The sequence below is a fragment of the Rhinoraja longicauda genome, chromosome 34 (genome assembly GCF_053455715.1).
Source record: "Rhinoraja longicauda isolate Sanriku21f chromosome 34, sRhiLon1.1, whole genome shotgun sequence".
Taxonomy (NCBI): domain Eukaryota; kingdom Metazoa; phylum Chordata; class Chondrichthyes; order Rajiformes; family Arhynchobatidae; genus Rhinoraja; species Rhinoraja longicauda.
In genome coordinates, this window is record NC_135986.1 from 3,744,438 (window position 1) to 3,761,875 (window position 17,438).

A 17,438-nucleotide genomic window follows, 5' to 3' on the forward strand; every position below is an offset into this window, starting at 1 on the left:
CCGTTGCTGGGGTGGTAGGGGTCCCCCATAATCTTGCTTGCTCTTGATCTGCACCTCCTGATGTATAGGTCCTGCAGGGGGGCGAGTGTAGTTCCCATGGTGCGTTCAGCCGACCAGATGCTGACCTGTCCCGCTGAGTTACCCCAGCATTTTGTGTCTATCTTTGAACATCCACTCTACCGCACCTTGTCGGTGACCCACGGACTATCTCTGATCGCACTTTACCGCTGAGCTACTCCAGCATTTTGTGTCTATCTTGGAACAGCGGGGATCGCTGGTCGGTGCGGACTGGGTGGGCCGAAGGGCCTGTTTCCGCGCTGTATCTCTAAACCAAACAAAACAAGTAGATGGAGTGGTAAAGGAGGCGTATGGTATGCTTGCCTTCATTGGTCAGGGCATTGAGAGCAAGGGTAAGGAAGCCACGTTGCAGCTTTAAAGCGTTTTGGTCAGGCCGCATTTGTTCTGATACAGTTCTGGTCGCCCCCATTAAAGGAAGGATGTGAAGGCTTTGGAGAGGATAGCGAAGAGGTTTACCAGAAATGATGCCTGGATTAGAAGGAAATTTGTGGCCAAGTAGGGTTGCCAACTGTCCCGTATTAGCCGGGACATCCCGTATTTTGGGCTAAATTGGTTTGTCCCATACAGGACCGCCCTTGTCCCATCTTAGGCCCGGGGGGCACTGTAGGCCCGGACGCTGTAGGCCTGAACAGTGTAGGTCCGGCCAGTGCAGGTCAGGGCAGTGGGAACAAAACTGCAGATGCTGGTCAAAATCTGCTTCTACCTTCCGGACAGTGTAGGTACGGAGGCCTGGGCGCCGCCTAACGGAGGTTGCATAGCAACCCTCCTCCCGGCCCGGGCGGCCGCCATTGGCAGAGCTGGAGCACGTGGCCGCTGGCTGGGTGAGGTCACGTGGGGCGGTGACGTCACCTTGTCCCTTAAATTGGGAGTGAGGAAGTTGGCAACCCTATGGCCAGGTGTCTTTCAAATGTTATTATAGGGGGTCCAGCTCAGTGGTAAAACATTGGACTGCAGATCAAGAGGTCCCTGGTTCAAATCCAGGTGGGTCCAGAGTTGCTGCCTCTCAGTGCTAGAGACCCAGGTTCGATTATGATCTCGGGTGATGTTTGCGTAGTTTGGATGTTCCCTATTTGAATGAGAACATCTGTGCATTCTCATTTCTGACACAGGGCGGCCTGGTGCATTAGGGTGGAGTAAGGTGATAGTTCCACCCTAATGCATGGTGGTGGAGCTGTCACCTTACAGCCCTTGCAGTGCCGGAGACCCAGGTTCGATCCCGACAACGAGCACTCTCTGTACGGAGTTTGCACGTTCTCCCCGTGACCTGCGTGGGATTTCTCCGAGATCTTCTGTATCCTCCCACACGCCAGAGACGTGCAGATATGTAGGTAAATCGGCTTGGTATAATCTTGGTATAACCTCAAAAACATTGCCCGTCTCCGTCCATCCCTCTCCTCCACAGCTGCAGAAACCCTCATCCACGCCTTCATCACCTCCCGTCTGGACTACTGCAACAGCCTCCTCTATGGCGCACCCTCAAAAATCATCAGTAAACTTCAATACATTCAAAACTCCGCTGCCCGTCTACTCACACACACCTCGATCCGTGACCATATCACCCCCGTCCTTTATAAACTCCACTGGCTCCCCATCCCCCAGAGAATCCAGTACAAAATCCTCCTCATAACCTACAAAGCCCTCCATAACCTGGCCCCATCCTACCTGACCGACCTCCTCCACAGGCACACTCCCACCTGCACCCTCCGCTCTGCCGCTGCCAATCTTCTATCCCCCCACATCCGGACCAAACTCAGATCCTGGGGGGACAGGGCTTTCTCCATCGCTGCTCCCACCCTATGGAACTCACTACCCCAAACCGTTAGAGACTCCCCCACACTCACCACATTCAAAACATCGCTGAAGTCTCACCTGTTCAGTACTGCCTTCAACCACTGAAGGTCACCTCACCTTCTGTCTCCTTTCTCTGTTCATTTATTTATTTACTTATTTATCTATTTATTCATTTCCCTATGTTCTCAAAATCTCTGTAAAGCGTCTTTGAGTATATGAAAAGCGCTATATAAATAAAATGTATTATTATTATTATAATCGTTAATTGTCCCTAGTGTGTGTAGGATAGTGTTAGTGTGCGGGGATCGCTGGTCGGCACAGACTCGGTGGGCCGAAGGGCCTGTTTCCACGCTGTATCTCTAAATTATAGAGGTGTATAAGATCATGAGGGGAATAGATCGGGTGGATGCAGTCTCTTGCCCAGAGTAGGGGAATTGAGGCCTCAAATACCTCCTCCCTTACTCTTTGCAGGTCACGTATGTATTTCCACACATCAGCAGTGACACGCAAACAACTGCAGACAAACCACATTAACCCTCGCATGTAGGGTTGCCAACTTTCTCACTCCCAAATAAGGGACAAAATGTGACATCCACCGCCCCACGTGCTCCCGCTGCACCAATGGCGGCCGCCCGGGCCGGGAGGCGGGTTGCTATGCCGCTTCGGGCCTACAGTGTCCGGGCCTACGGCGTCCCCCTGGCCTAGTGTCCGGGCCTACAGCGCCCCCTGGGCCTAATACGGGACAGTTGGCAACCCTACTCGCATGCGTGAATGGCAACCATTTTATTACTGCTCTGTTTATCCAAATAACCAATTGACATGGTTCTGAATGGCAACCATTTTATTGCAATTCTTCTGGTTTTCCAGACAGTGGATCATTGACATTTGTGCAAAAACATGGTGGTTTCCCACACACACACACACACACACACACACACACACCATCAACATCAAAACTAAATCAGAAACACAGCGTCTATACATCGATTAAACCCACGAGGGTCCAAGCTGAAGATTCGCGGATGTGAACAGCTGCAGAATTAGCCACGAGTGGAACATAGTTGAGAAGGGGGCAAAAACGAAACCATCTTGAAAAACAGAGGACATTGGCAATGTGTGCCCCATAATGCAATTTCACAACATGGGTAGCGTTTCAGTACCAGATGAAACCGCACCCGAATAATGCCACCTTCAACAGTACAATTTGCCATCAAATTAAGCAATGCAGCTTATGAAAATTCGGAGATCAAACACAAAAAGCTGGAGTAACTCAGCGGGTCAGACAGCATGTGTGTAGGAAGGAACTGAAGATGTTCGTTTAAAACCGAAGACTAGGGACTCGACCCCAAACGTCACCCGTTCCTTCTCTCCAGAGATGCTGCCCGACCCGCTGAGTTACTCCAGCTTTTTGAGTCTATCTTGCGTCAGACAGCATGTCTGAAGAAGGGTCTCGACTCGAAACGTCACCCGTTCCTTCTCTCCAGAGATGCTGCCTGTCCCGCTGAGTTACTCCAGCCTTTTGAGTTGGTAAATCTTCGGTTCAAACCAGCATCTGCAGTTCCTTCCTAAACATTATGAACATTTGACGTCTTTTAAAGATTCGGGTTAGAACATAAAGCCACTAGCCACAGCTGCCTGCTCCCACATTCTCAAAGGACTGCAATTTGGACCTCGACTTGAGGGAGGAGAAGAGAACGAAAAAATAAAATAAAAGCAGGAATCTCCAATGAACATACCAAAATACGGACACAAATCTGTCAGGATCAAAGATACTGGAGGAGCAAGATAGACCACTCGACCCTAAAAACCGTGGTATGTCACGGCGCCATTTTAGTAGGCAGAAACTTGCAGAGACATTTAAAAATAAAAATCTGTGACTGATAGATGAGATATATTCTGCATTTTAATGGTGTCATCACACATACTGTTCCCCCAAAACACTGATAGAGGCAGAGTGAACGGCGGCTTTTGCTTACTAAAATGGCGGACGTTACGCTCCTTTGCGTACTACACTTCAGTATGGGCGATTTCGATGGAGTGGTCCATCTTGCTCCTCTAGTGTCTTTCGTCCGGGGAATGCCGCATTGTCCACCCTGATAATCCCGACAATCCCAAATAAAAGGGGCAGAAAGCGTTGGAGCAACTCAGCGGGCCGGGCAGCGACTCTGGAGAGCGTGGACGGGTGCCTTGTGTGTGCAGGAAGTGAGACCGCACCTGGAGTATTGCGTACAGTTTTGGTCTCCTAATCTGAGGAAAGACATTCTTGCCATAGAGGGAGTACAGAGAAGGTTCACCAGATTGATCCCTGGGATGGCAGGACTTTCATATGAAGGAAGACTGGATAGACTCGGCTTGTACTCGCTGGAATTTAGAAGATTGAGGGGGGATCTTATAGAAACTTACAAAATTCTTAAGGGGTTGGAGAGGCTAGATGCGGGAAGATTGTTCCCGATGTTGGGGAAGTCCAGAACAAGGGGTCACAGTTTAAGGATAAGGGGGAAGTCTTTTAGGACCGAGATGAGAATGTTTTTTTTCACACAGAGAGTGGTGAATCTGTGGAATTCTCTGCCACAGAAGGTAGTTGAGGCCAGTTCATTGGCTATATTTAAGAGGGAGTTAGATGTGGCCCTTGTGGCTAAAGGGATCAGGGGGTATGGAGAGAAGGCAGGTACGGGATACTGAGTTGGATGATCAGACCCTTCTTCGTATGTGGATGTCTGCCTGATGCTGTCTCCAAATTAAAAGGGTCCAGTTTGTGGAGGGATACATCCTTTAGGAAAGTGTGTGTGTGTGTGTGTGTGGGGGGGGGGGGGGGGGGGGGGCAACAAGGAGCCCCCTTTAAGAAGTAACACCAACAACACAAACTTCCTCAGGCCCCCTTATTTTTTTTTAGATTTAGAGATACAGCGCGGAAACAGGCCCTTCGGCCCACCGAGTCCGCGCCGCCCAGCGATCCCCGCACACTAACACTATCCCACACACACACTAGGGACAATTTTTACATTTACCCAGTCAATTTACCTACGTACCTGCACGTCTTTGGAGTGCGGGAGGAAACCGAAGATCTCGGAGAAAACCCACGCGGGTCACGGGGAGAACGTGCAAACTCCGTACGGACGGCGCCCGTAGTCAGGATCGAACCCGGGTCTCCGGCGCTGCATTCGCTGTAAGGCGGCAACTCTACCGCTGCGCCACCGTGCCGCCCTTATACACTGAAGATGGACGCAAAAAGCTGGGGGAACTCAGCGGGACAGGCAGCGTCTCTGGAGAGAAGGAATGGGTGATGTTTTCAGGGATGAGACCCTTCTTTAGCATCTGCAGTTCCTTCCTACACCGTTACGCACCGCCCTGTCTGACTGAGGGGTGTGGAACAAATAGCTCTCTCCCTCTCCCTCCCTTCGTCCATATCATCCCCCCATTCCCCACATGCCAAACATTCATCCCCCCCATTCCCCACACGGGAAAACCATTCCCAACCCAAGACAAAACAAACTCAATTTGCTTGCTCCTCCACCCTCCCTCCAGTGGCCGAAATATCACAGGCGATTTTTATTTAAAGCAGCAAGATTTAACAACAACAAAACAAAAGGCTAAACTAAAAAGACAATCAGCAACAGCTTGTCACTTGAGGGAGTGGTGGGCCGATTATTCGATCAGAAAGGGGGAGAGGGGCGGGTAGTTTTCAACGGACCAGGTACTCCTTGCGTTTGTTCATGCGGATTTGGCAGAAGGAGAAGCCGCCAAGCACCAGGTAAATGCCAGCCGCGATGAAACAGTTGTAGCTGACCTGCTCGTACAGGCGGTAGATGCGACTAGGGTCCTTGCTGTGGGAGAGGCAAGAGACGAGAGGCACGGTTAAAGGCAACAGCAGTCGACATTTTTCCTTTTACTTCAGAGATACAGCTGGCAAGGACCCGCCCGGATTTGAACCAGGGACCTCTTGATCTGCAGCTAGGGGTGGCCAATTATCTCACTCCGGAATACGGGACAAGGTGACGTCACCGCCCTGCGACCCCACCCAGCCAGCGGCCACGTGCTCCAGCTCCACTAATGGCGGCCGGGAGGCAGGTTGCCATGCAACCTCCGTCAGGCGGTGCCCGGGCCTCCGGGCCTACACTGTCCAGACCTACAGCAGCCCCCGGGCCTAGTATCCGGGCCTACAGCAGTCCCCGAACCTAGTGGACGCTGCCCGTCTACTCACCCACACCCCGATCCGTGACCATATCACCCCCGTCCTTTACAAACTCCACTGGCTCCCCATCCCCCAGAGAATCCAGTACAAAATCCTCCTCATAACCTACAAAGCCCTCCATAACCTGGCCCCATCCTACCTGACCGACCTCCTCCACAGGCACACTCCCACCTGCACCCTCTGCTCTGCTGCTGCCAATCTCCTATCCCCCCCACATCCGGACCAAACTCAGATCCTGGGGGGACAGGGCTTTCTCCATCGCTGCTCCCACCCTATGGAACTCACTACCCCAAACCGTCAGAGACTCCTCCACACTCACCACATTCAAAACATCGCTGAAGTCTCACCTGTTCAGTACTGCCTTCAACCACTGAAGGTCACCTCACCTTCTGTCTCCTTTCTCTGTTTGTTTACTTATTTACTTATTTATCTATTTATTAATTTCCCTATGTTCTCTAAATCTCTGTAAAGCGTCTTTGAGTATATGAAAAGCGCTATATAAATAAAATGCATTATTATTATTATTAGTGTCCGGGCCTACACTGCCCGGACCTACACTGCCCGGGCCTACACTGCCCGGGCCTACACTGTTCGGGCCTACACTGCCCGGGCCTACACTGCCCGGGCCTACACTGTTCGGGCCAACACTGTCCGGACCTACAGCAGTCCCCGGACCTAGTGTCCGGGCCTACACTGCCCGGGCTTACACTGCCCGGGCCTACACTGTCCGGGCCTACACTGTCCGGGCCTACACTGTCCGGGCCTACAGCGCCCCCCCCCGGCCCTAATACGGGACAAGGGCGGTCCCGTACGGGACAAACCAATTTTAACCCAAAATATGGGATGTCCCGGCTAATACGGGACAGTTGGCAACCGTATCTGCAGCCCAATGTTCTACCACTGAGCTAAACCCCCCCCATGACAACATTTGAAAGACACTTGGCCACAAATTCCCCTCCAATCCAGGCATCATTTCTGGTAAACCTAGTTTAGTTTAGTTTAGATACAGCGCGGAAACAGGCCCTTCGGCCCACTGAATCCATGCCGACCAGCGATCCCTGCACACTAACACTACCCTACACACACACACACACACTAGGGACAATTTCACACCTAGACCAAGACAATTAACCTACAAACCTGCACGTCTTTGGACTGTGGGAGGAAACCAAAGATCTGGGAGAATAACCCAAGCAGGTCACGGGGAGAACGTGCAAACTCCCGTACAGACAGCGCCCGTGGTCGGGATCGAACCAGGGTCTCCGGGGCCACAAGGGCTGTAAGGCAGCGACTTTACCGCTGCGCCAACGTGCAGCCCCGTGCAGGAAGCAACCTGCAGATGCTGGTTTAAACCGAAGATGAGACACAAAACGCTGGGGTAACTCACGGGGGGCAGGCAGCATCTCGGGAGAGAAGGAACGAGTGACGTTTCGGGTCAGGGCCTTTCTTCAGACTGAGAGTCAGGGGAGAGGGAGACTCAGAGATAAGGAAGGCCAGCAGCATAATCAAGGACCAGTCTCACCCACCCGGCCACTCCCTCTTCTCCCCTCTCCCATCGGGACAGAAGTGTGGAAACACACACCTCCAGATTCAGGGACAGTTTCTTCGCGGCTGTTATCAGGCAACTGAACCGTCCCACCACAACCAGAGAGCGGTCCTAGACTACTGAACGTTTAGTGCCAACAGAGTCCGATCGAGGACAGCCCGAGGTTCACCAATGAGTTAGATAGTATTTATTCATGAAATGCTGGAATAACTCAGCGGGTCGGGCAGCATCTCAGGAGAGAAGGAATGGGTGACGTTTCGGGTCGAGACCCTTCTTCAGACTGATGTCAGGGGGTATGGGGCGAAGGCAGGAACGGGGTACTGATTGAGAATGATCAGCCGTGATCACATTGAATGGCGGTGCTGGCTCGAAGGGCCGAATAGCCTCCTCCTGCACCTATTGTCTATGTCAGGGGGGGCGGGACATGAGGTAGATAGTAGTGCACGTTCTCCCCGGCAACTCTGTCCCCGATATCAATGATATGGAGAGCGTACACGGCAAGATTAGCAAGTTTGTAGATGGTACAAAAGCGGGCATAGATTCCCTTGATTCCGCTAGCCCCTAGAGCTCTATCTAACTCTCTCTTAAATCCATCCAGTGATTTGGCCTCCACTGCCCTCTGTGGCAGAGAATTCCACAAATTCACAACTCTGGGTGAAAAAGTTCCTTCTCACCTCAGTTTTAAATGGCCTCCCCTTTATTCTAAGACTGTGTGTGGCCCCTGGTTCTGGACTCGCCCAACATGGGGAACATGGAATTTAGAAGGATGAGAGGGGATCTTATCGAAACGTATAAGATTATTAAAGGGGTTGGACACGTTAGAGGCAGGAAACATGTTCCCAATGTTGGGGGAGTCCAGAACCAGGGGTCACACACAGTTTAAGAATAAGGGGTAGGCCATTTAGAACGGAGATGAGGAAAAACCTTTTCAGTCAGAGAGTTGTGAATCTGTGGAATTCTCTGCCTCAGAAGGCAGTGGAGGCCAATTCTCCGAATGCATTCAAGAGAGAGCTAGATAGAGCTCTTAAGGATAGCGGAGTCAGGGGGTATGGGGAGAGGGCAGGAACGGGGTACTGATTGTGGATGATCAGTCGTGATCACATTGAATGGTGGTGCTAGCTCGAAGGGCCGAATGGCCTACTCCTGCACCTATTGTCTATTGTCTATAAGAAGATAACTGCAGATGCTGGTATAAATCGAAGGTATTTATTCACAAAATGCTGGAGTAACTCAGCGGGTCAGGCAGCATCTCGGGAGAGAAGGAATGAGTGACGTTTCGGGTCGAGACCCTTCTTCAGACTATTGTCTATTGTCTATTGAGATGCTGCCTGTCCCGCTGAGTTACTCCAGCATTTTGTTTCTGCAGAAGTCGGGAGGTCACGTTGCGGTTGTACAAGCAGCATTTGGAGCGTCGCGTTTGTAGGAAAGAAGACGTGGTGGGGCTGGAAAGGGGAGGGGGTGCAGAGAGGATGTATGGGGATGTTGGCACGGTACCAATCCCACCCACCCACCACCCCCCACCCCCTGACTTACTGCATGAAGTCTTCATCAGTGAATGGGACATCTTCTATCAAGACGGCAGAATGGATGCTGAAGAATATTCCGAGAAGGGCCTGAGGGGGTGGGTGACAAACAGTCTCGTTACCCTCCCTACCTCCAGCAACAATAGACAATAGACAATAGGTGCAGGAGTAGGCCATTCAGCCCTTCGAGCCAGCACTGCCATTCAATGCGATCATGGCTGATCACTCTCAATCAGTACCCCGTTCCTGCCTTCTCCCCATACCCCCTCACTCCGCTATCCTTAAGAGCTCGATCCAGCTCTCTCTTGAAAGCATCCAACGAACTGGCCTCCACTGCCTTCTGAGGCAGAGAATTCCACACCTTCACCACTCCCTGACTGAAAAAGTTCTTCCTCATCTCCGTTCTAAATGGCCTACCCCTTATTCTTAAACTGTGGCCCCTTGTTCTGGACTCCCCCAACATTGGGAACATGTTTCCTGCCTCTAATGTGTCCAATCCCCTAATTATCTTATATGTTTCAATAAGATCCCCCCTCATCCTTCTAAATTCCAGTGTATACAAGCCCAATCGCTCCAGCCTTTCAACATACGACAGTCCCGCCATTCCGGGAATTAACCTAGTGAACCTACGCTGCACGCCCTCAATAGCAAGAATATCCTTCCTCAAATTTGGAGGCCAAAACTGCACACAGTACTCCAGGTGCGGTCTCACCAGGGCCCGGTACAACTGTAGAAGGACCTCTTTGCTCCTATACTCAACTCCTCTTGTTATGAAGGCCAACATTCCATTGGCTTTCTTCACTGCCTGCTGTACCTGCATGCTTCCTTTCATTGACTGATGCACTAGGACACCCAGATCTCGTTGAACTCCCCCTCCTCCTAACTTGACACCATTCAGATAATAATCTGCCTTTCTATTCTTACTTCCAACCCCCCCCCCCCCCCTTCCTTTATAAACCCCACACAGGCCAAAGCCAGAAAGGCAGGCAGGGGTTGTTGGTTGGGTTAGATTCCTAGAGTCATACAGCATGGATAAAGGCCCTTCGGCTCAACTTGCCGATCCTACACTAGTCCCACCTGCCCGCGTTTGGGCCACATCCTTCTCGCGTATTACAGCGCCGGAGACACGGGTTCGATCCTGACCAAAGATATTAGAGGAGCAAGATAGACCACTCGACCCTAAAGACCGTAGTAGGTCACGGCGGCCATTTTAGTAGGCGGAAACTTGCAGAAACATTTTAAAAGAAAAATAACACAAATCTGTGAGTTGATAGATGAGATATAGTCTGCATTTCAATGGTATCATCACACATACTGTTCCCCCAAAACACTGCGAGAGGCGGAGCGAACAGCGGGGTTTGCTTACTAAAATGGCGGACGTTACGCTCCTTTGCGTACTACACTTCAGTACAGGCGATTTCGACAGAGTGGTTCATCTTGCTCCTCTAGTATCTTTGATCCCGACTATGGGCGCTTATCTGCAAGTTCTCCCCGTGACCTGCGTGGGTTTTCTCCGAGATCTTCGGTTTCCTCCCACACTCCAAAGACGTACAAGTTTGTTGGTAAATTGGATTTGGTAAATGTAAAAATTGTCCCCAGTGTGTGTGTGTGTGTAGGATAGTGTTAGTGTGCGGGGATCGCTGGTCGGCGCGGACCCGGTGGGCCGAAGGGCCTGTTTCCGCACTGTATCTCCAAACTAAACTGCAGATGCTGGTTTACACCAAAGATAACATTGGAGAAGTCAATATTCATTCAATTTCTAACGGGGTGGAGATGTTTTGCGTACAATGGCTATCATCTAAAAGATTTAGATTTAGAGATACAGCGCAGAAACAGGCCCTTCGGCCCACCGGGTCCGCGCCGCCCAGCGATCCCTGCACACTAAACCTTTCCTACACCCACTAGGGACAATTTGTTACATTTGCCCAGCCAATTAACCTACAAACCCGCACGTCTTTGGAGTGGCAGCAAGTAACAGTCTGAAGAAGGGTCTCGACCCGAAACGTCACCCATCCCTCCTCTCCCGAGATGCTGCCTGACCCGCTGAGTTACTCCACCATTTTGTGTGTCTACCCGGTAAGTAACAGCGTGTTGTAAACTGTCTTCCCTGATGAATTTCACTGTACGCTGCAAGGGCCAGGAAGCGAGCGGGCAAGATCGCCTCTGACCCCTCTCACCCTGGCCACAAACTCTTCGAAGCACTTCCCTACGGACTGTCAAAGCAGCCACAGCTGGACATAAAAACAGCTTTCTTCCCCACGAATGATAGTTCTACTCAACAACCAAAGTCTCTCGTCTCTCTTTTTTGCACTGGTTTATTTTCACCCACATGTTTAGACTGTAATGTTGTATCCTTATTGTTTTGATGTGGTTATGGTTTATTCTTAATTGTTAACTGTATGTTTGTGTTGTCATTTGTGAGCATACTTGGCCAATAAACCTATTCATTCATTCATTCATTCATTCATTCATTCATTCATTCATTCATTCATCCATTCATCCATTCATCCATTCATCCATCCATCTATCCATTCATTCAGCGATTATTGAAGTGTTTGGCAAAGACGTACAGGTATGTAGGTTAATTGACTGGGTAAATGTAAAAATTGTCCCTAGTACGTGTGTAGGATAGTGTTAGTGTGCGGGGATCGCTGGGCGGAACGGACTCGGTGGGCCGAAGGGCCTGTTTCCGCCTGTATCTCTAAATCTAAATCTAACTGCAGCACCTTGCACTGAAAAGGTGTTTTCAAGATGTATAGAAATGTTCACAGATCAGCCTGGTTCTGGACTCCCCCAACATTGGGAACATTTTTCCTGCATCTAGCTTGTCAATAGACAATAGGTGCAGGAGGAGGCCATTCGGCCCTTCGAGCCAGCACCGCCATTCAATGTGATCATGGCTGATCATCCACAATCAGTACCCCGTTCCTGCCTTCTCCCCATACCCTCTGACTCCGCTATCCTTAAGAGCTCTATCCAGCTCTCTCTTGAATGCGTTCAGAGAATTGGCCTCCACTGCCTTCTGAGGCAGAGAATTCCACAGATTCACAACTCTCTGACTGAAAATGTTTTTCCTCGTCTCCGTTCTAAATGGCCGACCCCTTATTCTTAAACTGTGTGGCCCCTTGTTCTGGACTCCCCCAACATTGGGAACATGTTTCCTGCCTCTAATGTGTCCAACCCCTTAATAATCTTATACGTTTCGATAGTCCTTTCGTAATTTTGTACGTCTCTATAAGATCCCCCTCTCGTCCTTCTAAACTCCAGCGAATACAAGCCCAGTCTTTCCAATCTTTCTCCTCATACGACAGTCTCAAATGAGAACGTTTTTTCTCACCTCAGTTTTAAATGGCCTCCCCTTTATTCTTAAGACTTGACAACGAGGCGTACAAATGCAATAGTAAACTAAACTGATCGCTGCGCCACCATGTTGTCTGTGGGATGTTGTCTGAGGTCACCTGTGGCAGGTAAGTTTATTCAGGTTGCTGGTGGTTTGCCCGAAATGTACCAAGAACCAGACTGAGTCAAGTCTGTTCTGGGTAGATCCAAACAAATCAACATCAGAAGCTCCATATTAAATCTGTCGCTCCAAAGACGTGCAGGTATGGAAACATAGAAAATAGGTGCAGGAGTAGGCCATTCGGCCCTTCGAGCCTCCACCGCCATTCGATATGATCATGGCTGATCATCCAGCTCAGTAGCCTGTACCTGCCTTCTCTCCATACCCCCTGATCCCTTTAGCAAAAAGGGCCACATTTAACTCCCTCTTAAATATAGCCAATGAACTGGCCTCAACTACCTTCTGTGGCAGAGAATTCCACAGACTCACCACTCTCTGTGTGAAGAAATGTTTTCTCATCACGGTCCTAAAAGACTTCCACCTTATCCTTAAGCTGTGACCCCTGGTTCTGGACTTCCCCAACATCAGGAACAATCTTCCCGCATCTAGCCTCTCCAGCCCCTTAAGAATTTTATATGTTTCAATAGGATCCCCCCTCAGTCTTCTAAATTCCAGCGAGTATAAGCCGAGTCTATCCAGTCTTTCTTCATATGAAAGTCCTGCCATCCCAGGGATCAATCTGGTGAACCTTCTCTGTACTCCCTCTAAGGCTAGAATGTCTTTCCTCAGATTAGGAGACCAAAACTGTACGCAATACTCCAGGTGCGGTCTCACCAAGGCCCTGTACAACTGCAGCAGAACCTCCCTGCTCCTATACTCAAATCCTCTTGCTATGAATGCTAACATACCATTCGCTTTCTTCACTGCGAATGTAGGTTAATTGACCGGGTAAAATGTAAAAATTGTCCCTAGTGTGTGTGTGTGTGTAGGATAGTGTTAGTGTGCGGGGATCGCTGGGCGGCGCGGACTCAGTGGGCCGAAGGGCCTGATTCCGTGCTGTATCTCTAAATCTAAACCAAGTCTGGGGTTAGTTCCAGGTTAATTCCCGGGATGGCGGGACTGACTTATGATGAAAGAATGGGTCGACTGGGCTTGTATTCGCTGGAATTTAGAAGGATGAGAGGGGATCTTATAGAGACATATACATTTCTTCAGGTAGACACAAAATGGTGGAGTAACTCAGCGGGTCAGGCAGCATCTCGGGAGAGAAGGAATGGGTGACGTTTCGGGTCGAGACCCTTCTTCAGACCCGAAACGTCACCCATTCCTTCTCTCCAGAGATGCTGCCTGACCCGCTGAGTTACTCCAGCATTTTATAGACAACAGACAATAAGGTGCAGGAGGAGGCCATTCGGCCCTTCGAGCCTGTACGCACCGCCATTCAATGTGATCATGGCTGATCATTCTCAATCAGTACCCCGTTCCTGCCCTCTCCCCATACCCCCTGACTCCGCTATCCTTAAGAGCTCTATCCAGCTCTCTCTTGAATGCATTCAGAGAATTGGCCTCCACTGCCTTCTGAGGCAGAGAATTCCACAGATTCACAACTCTCCGACTTTTGTGTCTGCCTTCGACTTAAACCAGCATCTGCAGTTTTTTTCCCCCCTAAAATTCTTCAGGGATTGGACGGGCTAGATGCAGGAAAAATGTTCCCCATGTTGGGGGAGTCCAGAACCAGGGGTCACACAGTTTAAGAATAAAGGGGTAGGCCATTTAGGACTGAGCTGAGGAAAAACATTTTCACCCAGAGAGTTGTGAATCTGTGAATCAAGAGAGAGTTAGATTTAGCTCTTAGGGCTAATGGAGTCAGGGGGTATGGGGAGAAGGCAGGAATGGGGCACTGATTGTGGATGATCATATTATGCTTGCCTTTATAAATCAGAGCATCGAGTATAGAAGTTGGGATGTAATGTTGAAATTGTACAGGGCATTGGTGAGGCCGAATCTGGAGTATGGTGTGCAGTTCTGGTCGCCAAATTATAGGAAGGATGTCGACAAAATGGAGAGGGTACAGAGGAGATTTACTAGAATGTTGCCTGGGTTTCAGCACTTAGGCTACAGAGAGAGGTTGAACAGGTTGGGTCTTTATTCTTTGGAGCGTAGAAGGTTGAGGGGGGACTTGATAGAGGTTTTTAAAATTTTGAGAGGGACGGACAGAGTTGACGTGGGTAGGCTTTTCCCTTTGAGAGTGGGGAAGATTCCAACAAGGGGACATAGCTTCAGAATTGAGGGACAAAGGTTTAGGGGGTAACATGAGGGGGAACTTCTTTACTCAGAGGGTTGTGGCTGTATGGAATGGACTTCCGGTGGAAGTGGTGGAGGCTGGCTCGATTTTATTATTTAAGAGTAAATTGGATAGGTATATGGATAGGAGGGGATTGGAGGGTTATGGTCTGAGTGCAGGTAGATGAGACTAGGTCAGGGAGAATGGTCGGCGTGGACTGGTAGGGCCGGACAGGCCTGTTTCCATGCTGTAGTTGTTATATGTTATATATGTTATAAGAAAATAACTGCAGATGCTGGTACAAATCGAAGGTATTTATTCACAAAATGCTGGAGTAACTCAGCGGGTCAGGCAGCATCTCAGGAGAGAAGGAATGGCCGACGTTTCGGGTCGAGACCCTTCTTCAGACGATCATATTGAATGGCAGTGCCGGCTCGAAGGGCCGAATGGCCTACTCCTGCACCTATTTTCTACGTTTCTATGCGCAACACGGTGGCGCAGCGGGAGACTTGCTTCCTTAGTACCTAATCAGATGTACAGCACTTTGGTCAACGTGGGTTGTTTTTAAATGTGCTGTACAAATAAAATCGACTTGACTCGACTTGACAGCGCCAGATACCGGGTTCTCTGCCCACGCCGGCCAACATGCCCCATCGGCACTAGTCCCACCTGCCCGCGCGCTTGGTCCACATCCCTCCAAACCCGTCCTATCCATGTACCTGTCCAACTGTTTCTTAAACATCTGGGATAGTCCCAGCCTCGACTACCTCCTCCGGCAGCTCGTTCCACACGCCCACCACCCTCTGTGTGAGCAGGTTACCCCTCAGATTCCTATTAGGGGGGAATCTCTCCCCCCCCTTCACCTTGAACCTATGTCCTCTGGTCCTCGATTCCCCCTACTCTGGGCAAGAGACTCTCTCTCTCTCTCTGTGCATCTGCCAGATTTCTTATTCCTCTCATGATTTTGAGACACCTTGTTCCTGGAGGTCAGTTTGACATCTCACTATCTCAGGGTGCAGGCCACTTACCAGCATGATGACTCCCCAGATACTGAGGACAATCCCACAGGCCGCAAGCTTGGGCCCACAGCACAGCAGAGACGCCATCTCACAGCTCTCCAACGACTCCCCCCTTCTCTCTTGCTCTCTCTAGCTCTCTCTCTCTCTCTCTCTCTCTCCTTTTCTCTCTCTCTCTCTCTCCTCTCTCCCTTCTCTCTCTCTCTCTCTCTCCCTTCTCTGCCTCTCTCTCTCTCTTCTCTGCCTCTCTCTCTCTCTCTCTCTCTCTCTCTCTCTCCTTCTCTCTGTCTCTCTCTATATCTCTCTCCCTTCTCTCTCTCCCTCCTTCTCTCTCGTCTCTTCTCTCTCTCCTTTTCTCTATCTCCTTTTTGTCCCTCTCTCTCTCTCTCTCTCTCTTCTCTCTCTCTCTCTTTCTCTCTCCTTTTTTTTCCTCTCTCCTTTTTTTTCCTCTCTCTCTCTCTCTCTCTCTCTCTCTCTCTCTCTCTCTCCTTCCCCCTTTTCTCTCTCTCCTTTTTGTCTCTCTCTCCTTTTCTCTCTCTCTCCTTTTCTCTCTCTCTCCTTTCTCCTCTCTCTCTCTCTCTCTCTCTCTCTCCTCTCTCTCTCTCTCTCTCTCTCTCTCTCTCTCTCTCCTCTCTCTCTCCTCTCTCCTCCCTCTCTCTCTCCTCTCTCTCTCTCTCTCCCTCTCTCTCTCTCCTCCCCCTCTCTCTCTCCTCCTCCTCCTTCTTCCTGGTGGCGAATGTAACAAACTGGTGGTGAAATTGGTCAATACCTGGGGCTGATGAAAGAGGAGGGGAGGGGTGTGTGTGTGTGAGAGAGAGAACAAACTCACCAACCCCCCCCAACCCAGACCCTTCCCAACCAAGGACCAAGGACCACACAGCCCTAGGACACAAAACCACCGAGGTACACCAGCCCTGTCTCACACACAGGCAAATTATAACTCATTTCCTTGCCCTCCCCCTGTCCCAACCTCCCTCTTTCCACAGTGGTACAGTCCTTCTTGTATCATTTTGATCAGATCATATGACTCTTAAAGGGACAGAGAGGCACAAAATGGTTCAAAAAATGCTCACATTTCTTATTCTCCCTCACTAAATCCTTCACCTGTGTCTCCAAACCCCATTTATACTATACACTAAAACTCTCCTTTCTTTGTTTGTGACAGAACTGCAGCCAAAAGCTGTACATGATAACGTGACAATTTTAGACCCAGCTTAATAATCGTTGTCACTTTAATGGCAATGCAAGTAGTTTTAGTGAAATCTCTGTGATATTTTAAAAGTTATTCACATTTTAGACAACAGACAACAGACAATAGGTGCAGGAGGAGGCCATTCGGCCCTTCGAGCCTGTACGCACCGCCATTCAATGTGATCATGGCTGATCATTCTCAATCACTACCCCGTTCCTGCCTTCTCCCCTCACACCCCCTGACTCCGCTATCCTTTAAACTTTTAAAGTTTAAATATATCTCCTAGGGAGGGGTGGGATGGAGGGGGATGGAGGGAAGGGGAGAGGGTTGTAGGAAGGGGGGAGGATAAGTGGGGTTGAGGGGGATGGGGTGGGGGGAGTGGAGGGGGAGGGGGTTGTAGGGAGGGGGGAGGGGGTTGTAGGGAGGGGATGGAGGGGAGGGGGAGTGGAGGGGAGGGGGTTGTAGGGCGGGGGAGG

The 17,438-nt window shown here is 50.2% G+C and overlaps 1 protein-coding gene across 1 annotated transcript; it reads right to left on the reverse strand.

Annotated features, from left to right (window-relative positions):
* Positions 1 to 2,569: 2,569 nt before the first annotated feature.
* On the reverse strand, positions 2,570 to 16,341 carry rnaseka (ribonuclease, RNase K a). Its single transcript, XM_078428252.1, has 3 exons — positions 15,783 to 16,341; positions 9,141 to 9,220; positions 2,570 to 5,693 (listed from the first exon to the last, which is right to left on the reverse strand). The coding sequence occupies exons 1-3, from the start codon at positions 15,858 to 15,860 to the stop codon at positions 5,552 to 5,554; spliced, it is 300 nt and encodes a 99-aa protein (XP_078284378.1). The 5' UTR covers positions 15,861 to 16,341; the 3' UTR covers positions 2,570 to 5,551.
* Between the last annotated feature and the right edge of the window lie 1,097 nt (positions 16,342 to 17,438).

What these genes read in the sequence shown, in the direction of transcription:
- rnaseka (XM_078428252.1), bottom strand. Translation starts at nt 15,860, where the DNA reads ATGGCGTCTCTGCTGTGCTGTGGGCCCAAGCTTGCGGCCTGTGGGATT. An exon ending in TCTGGGGAGTCATCATGCTG is followed by an intron (nt 9,221 to 15,782) that starts GTAAGTGGCCTG and finishes CCACCCCCTCAG; the next exon opens with GCCCTTCTCGGAATATTCTT. An exon ending in ACTGATGAAGACTTCATGCA is followed by an intron (nt 5,694 to 9,140) that starts GTAAGTCAGGGG and finishes CCTCTCCCACAG; the next exon opens with CAAGGACCCTAGTCGCATCT.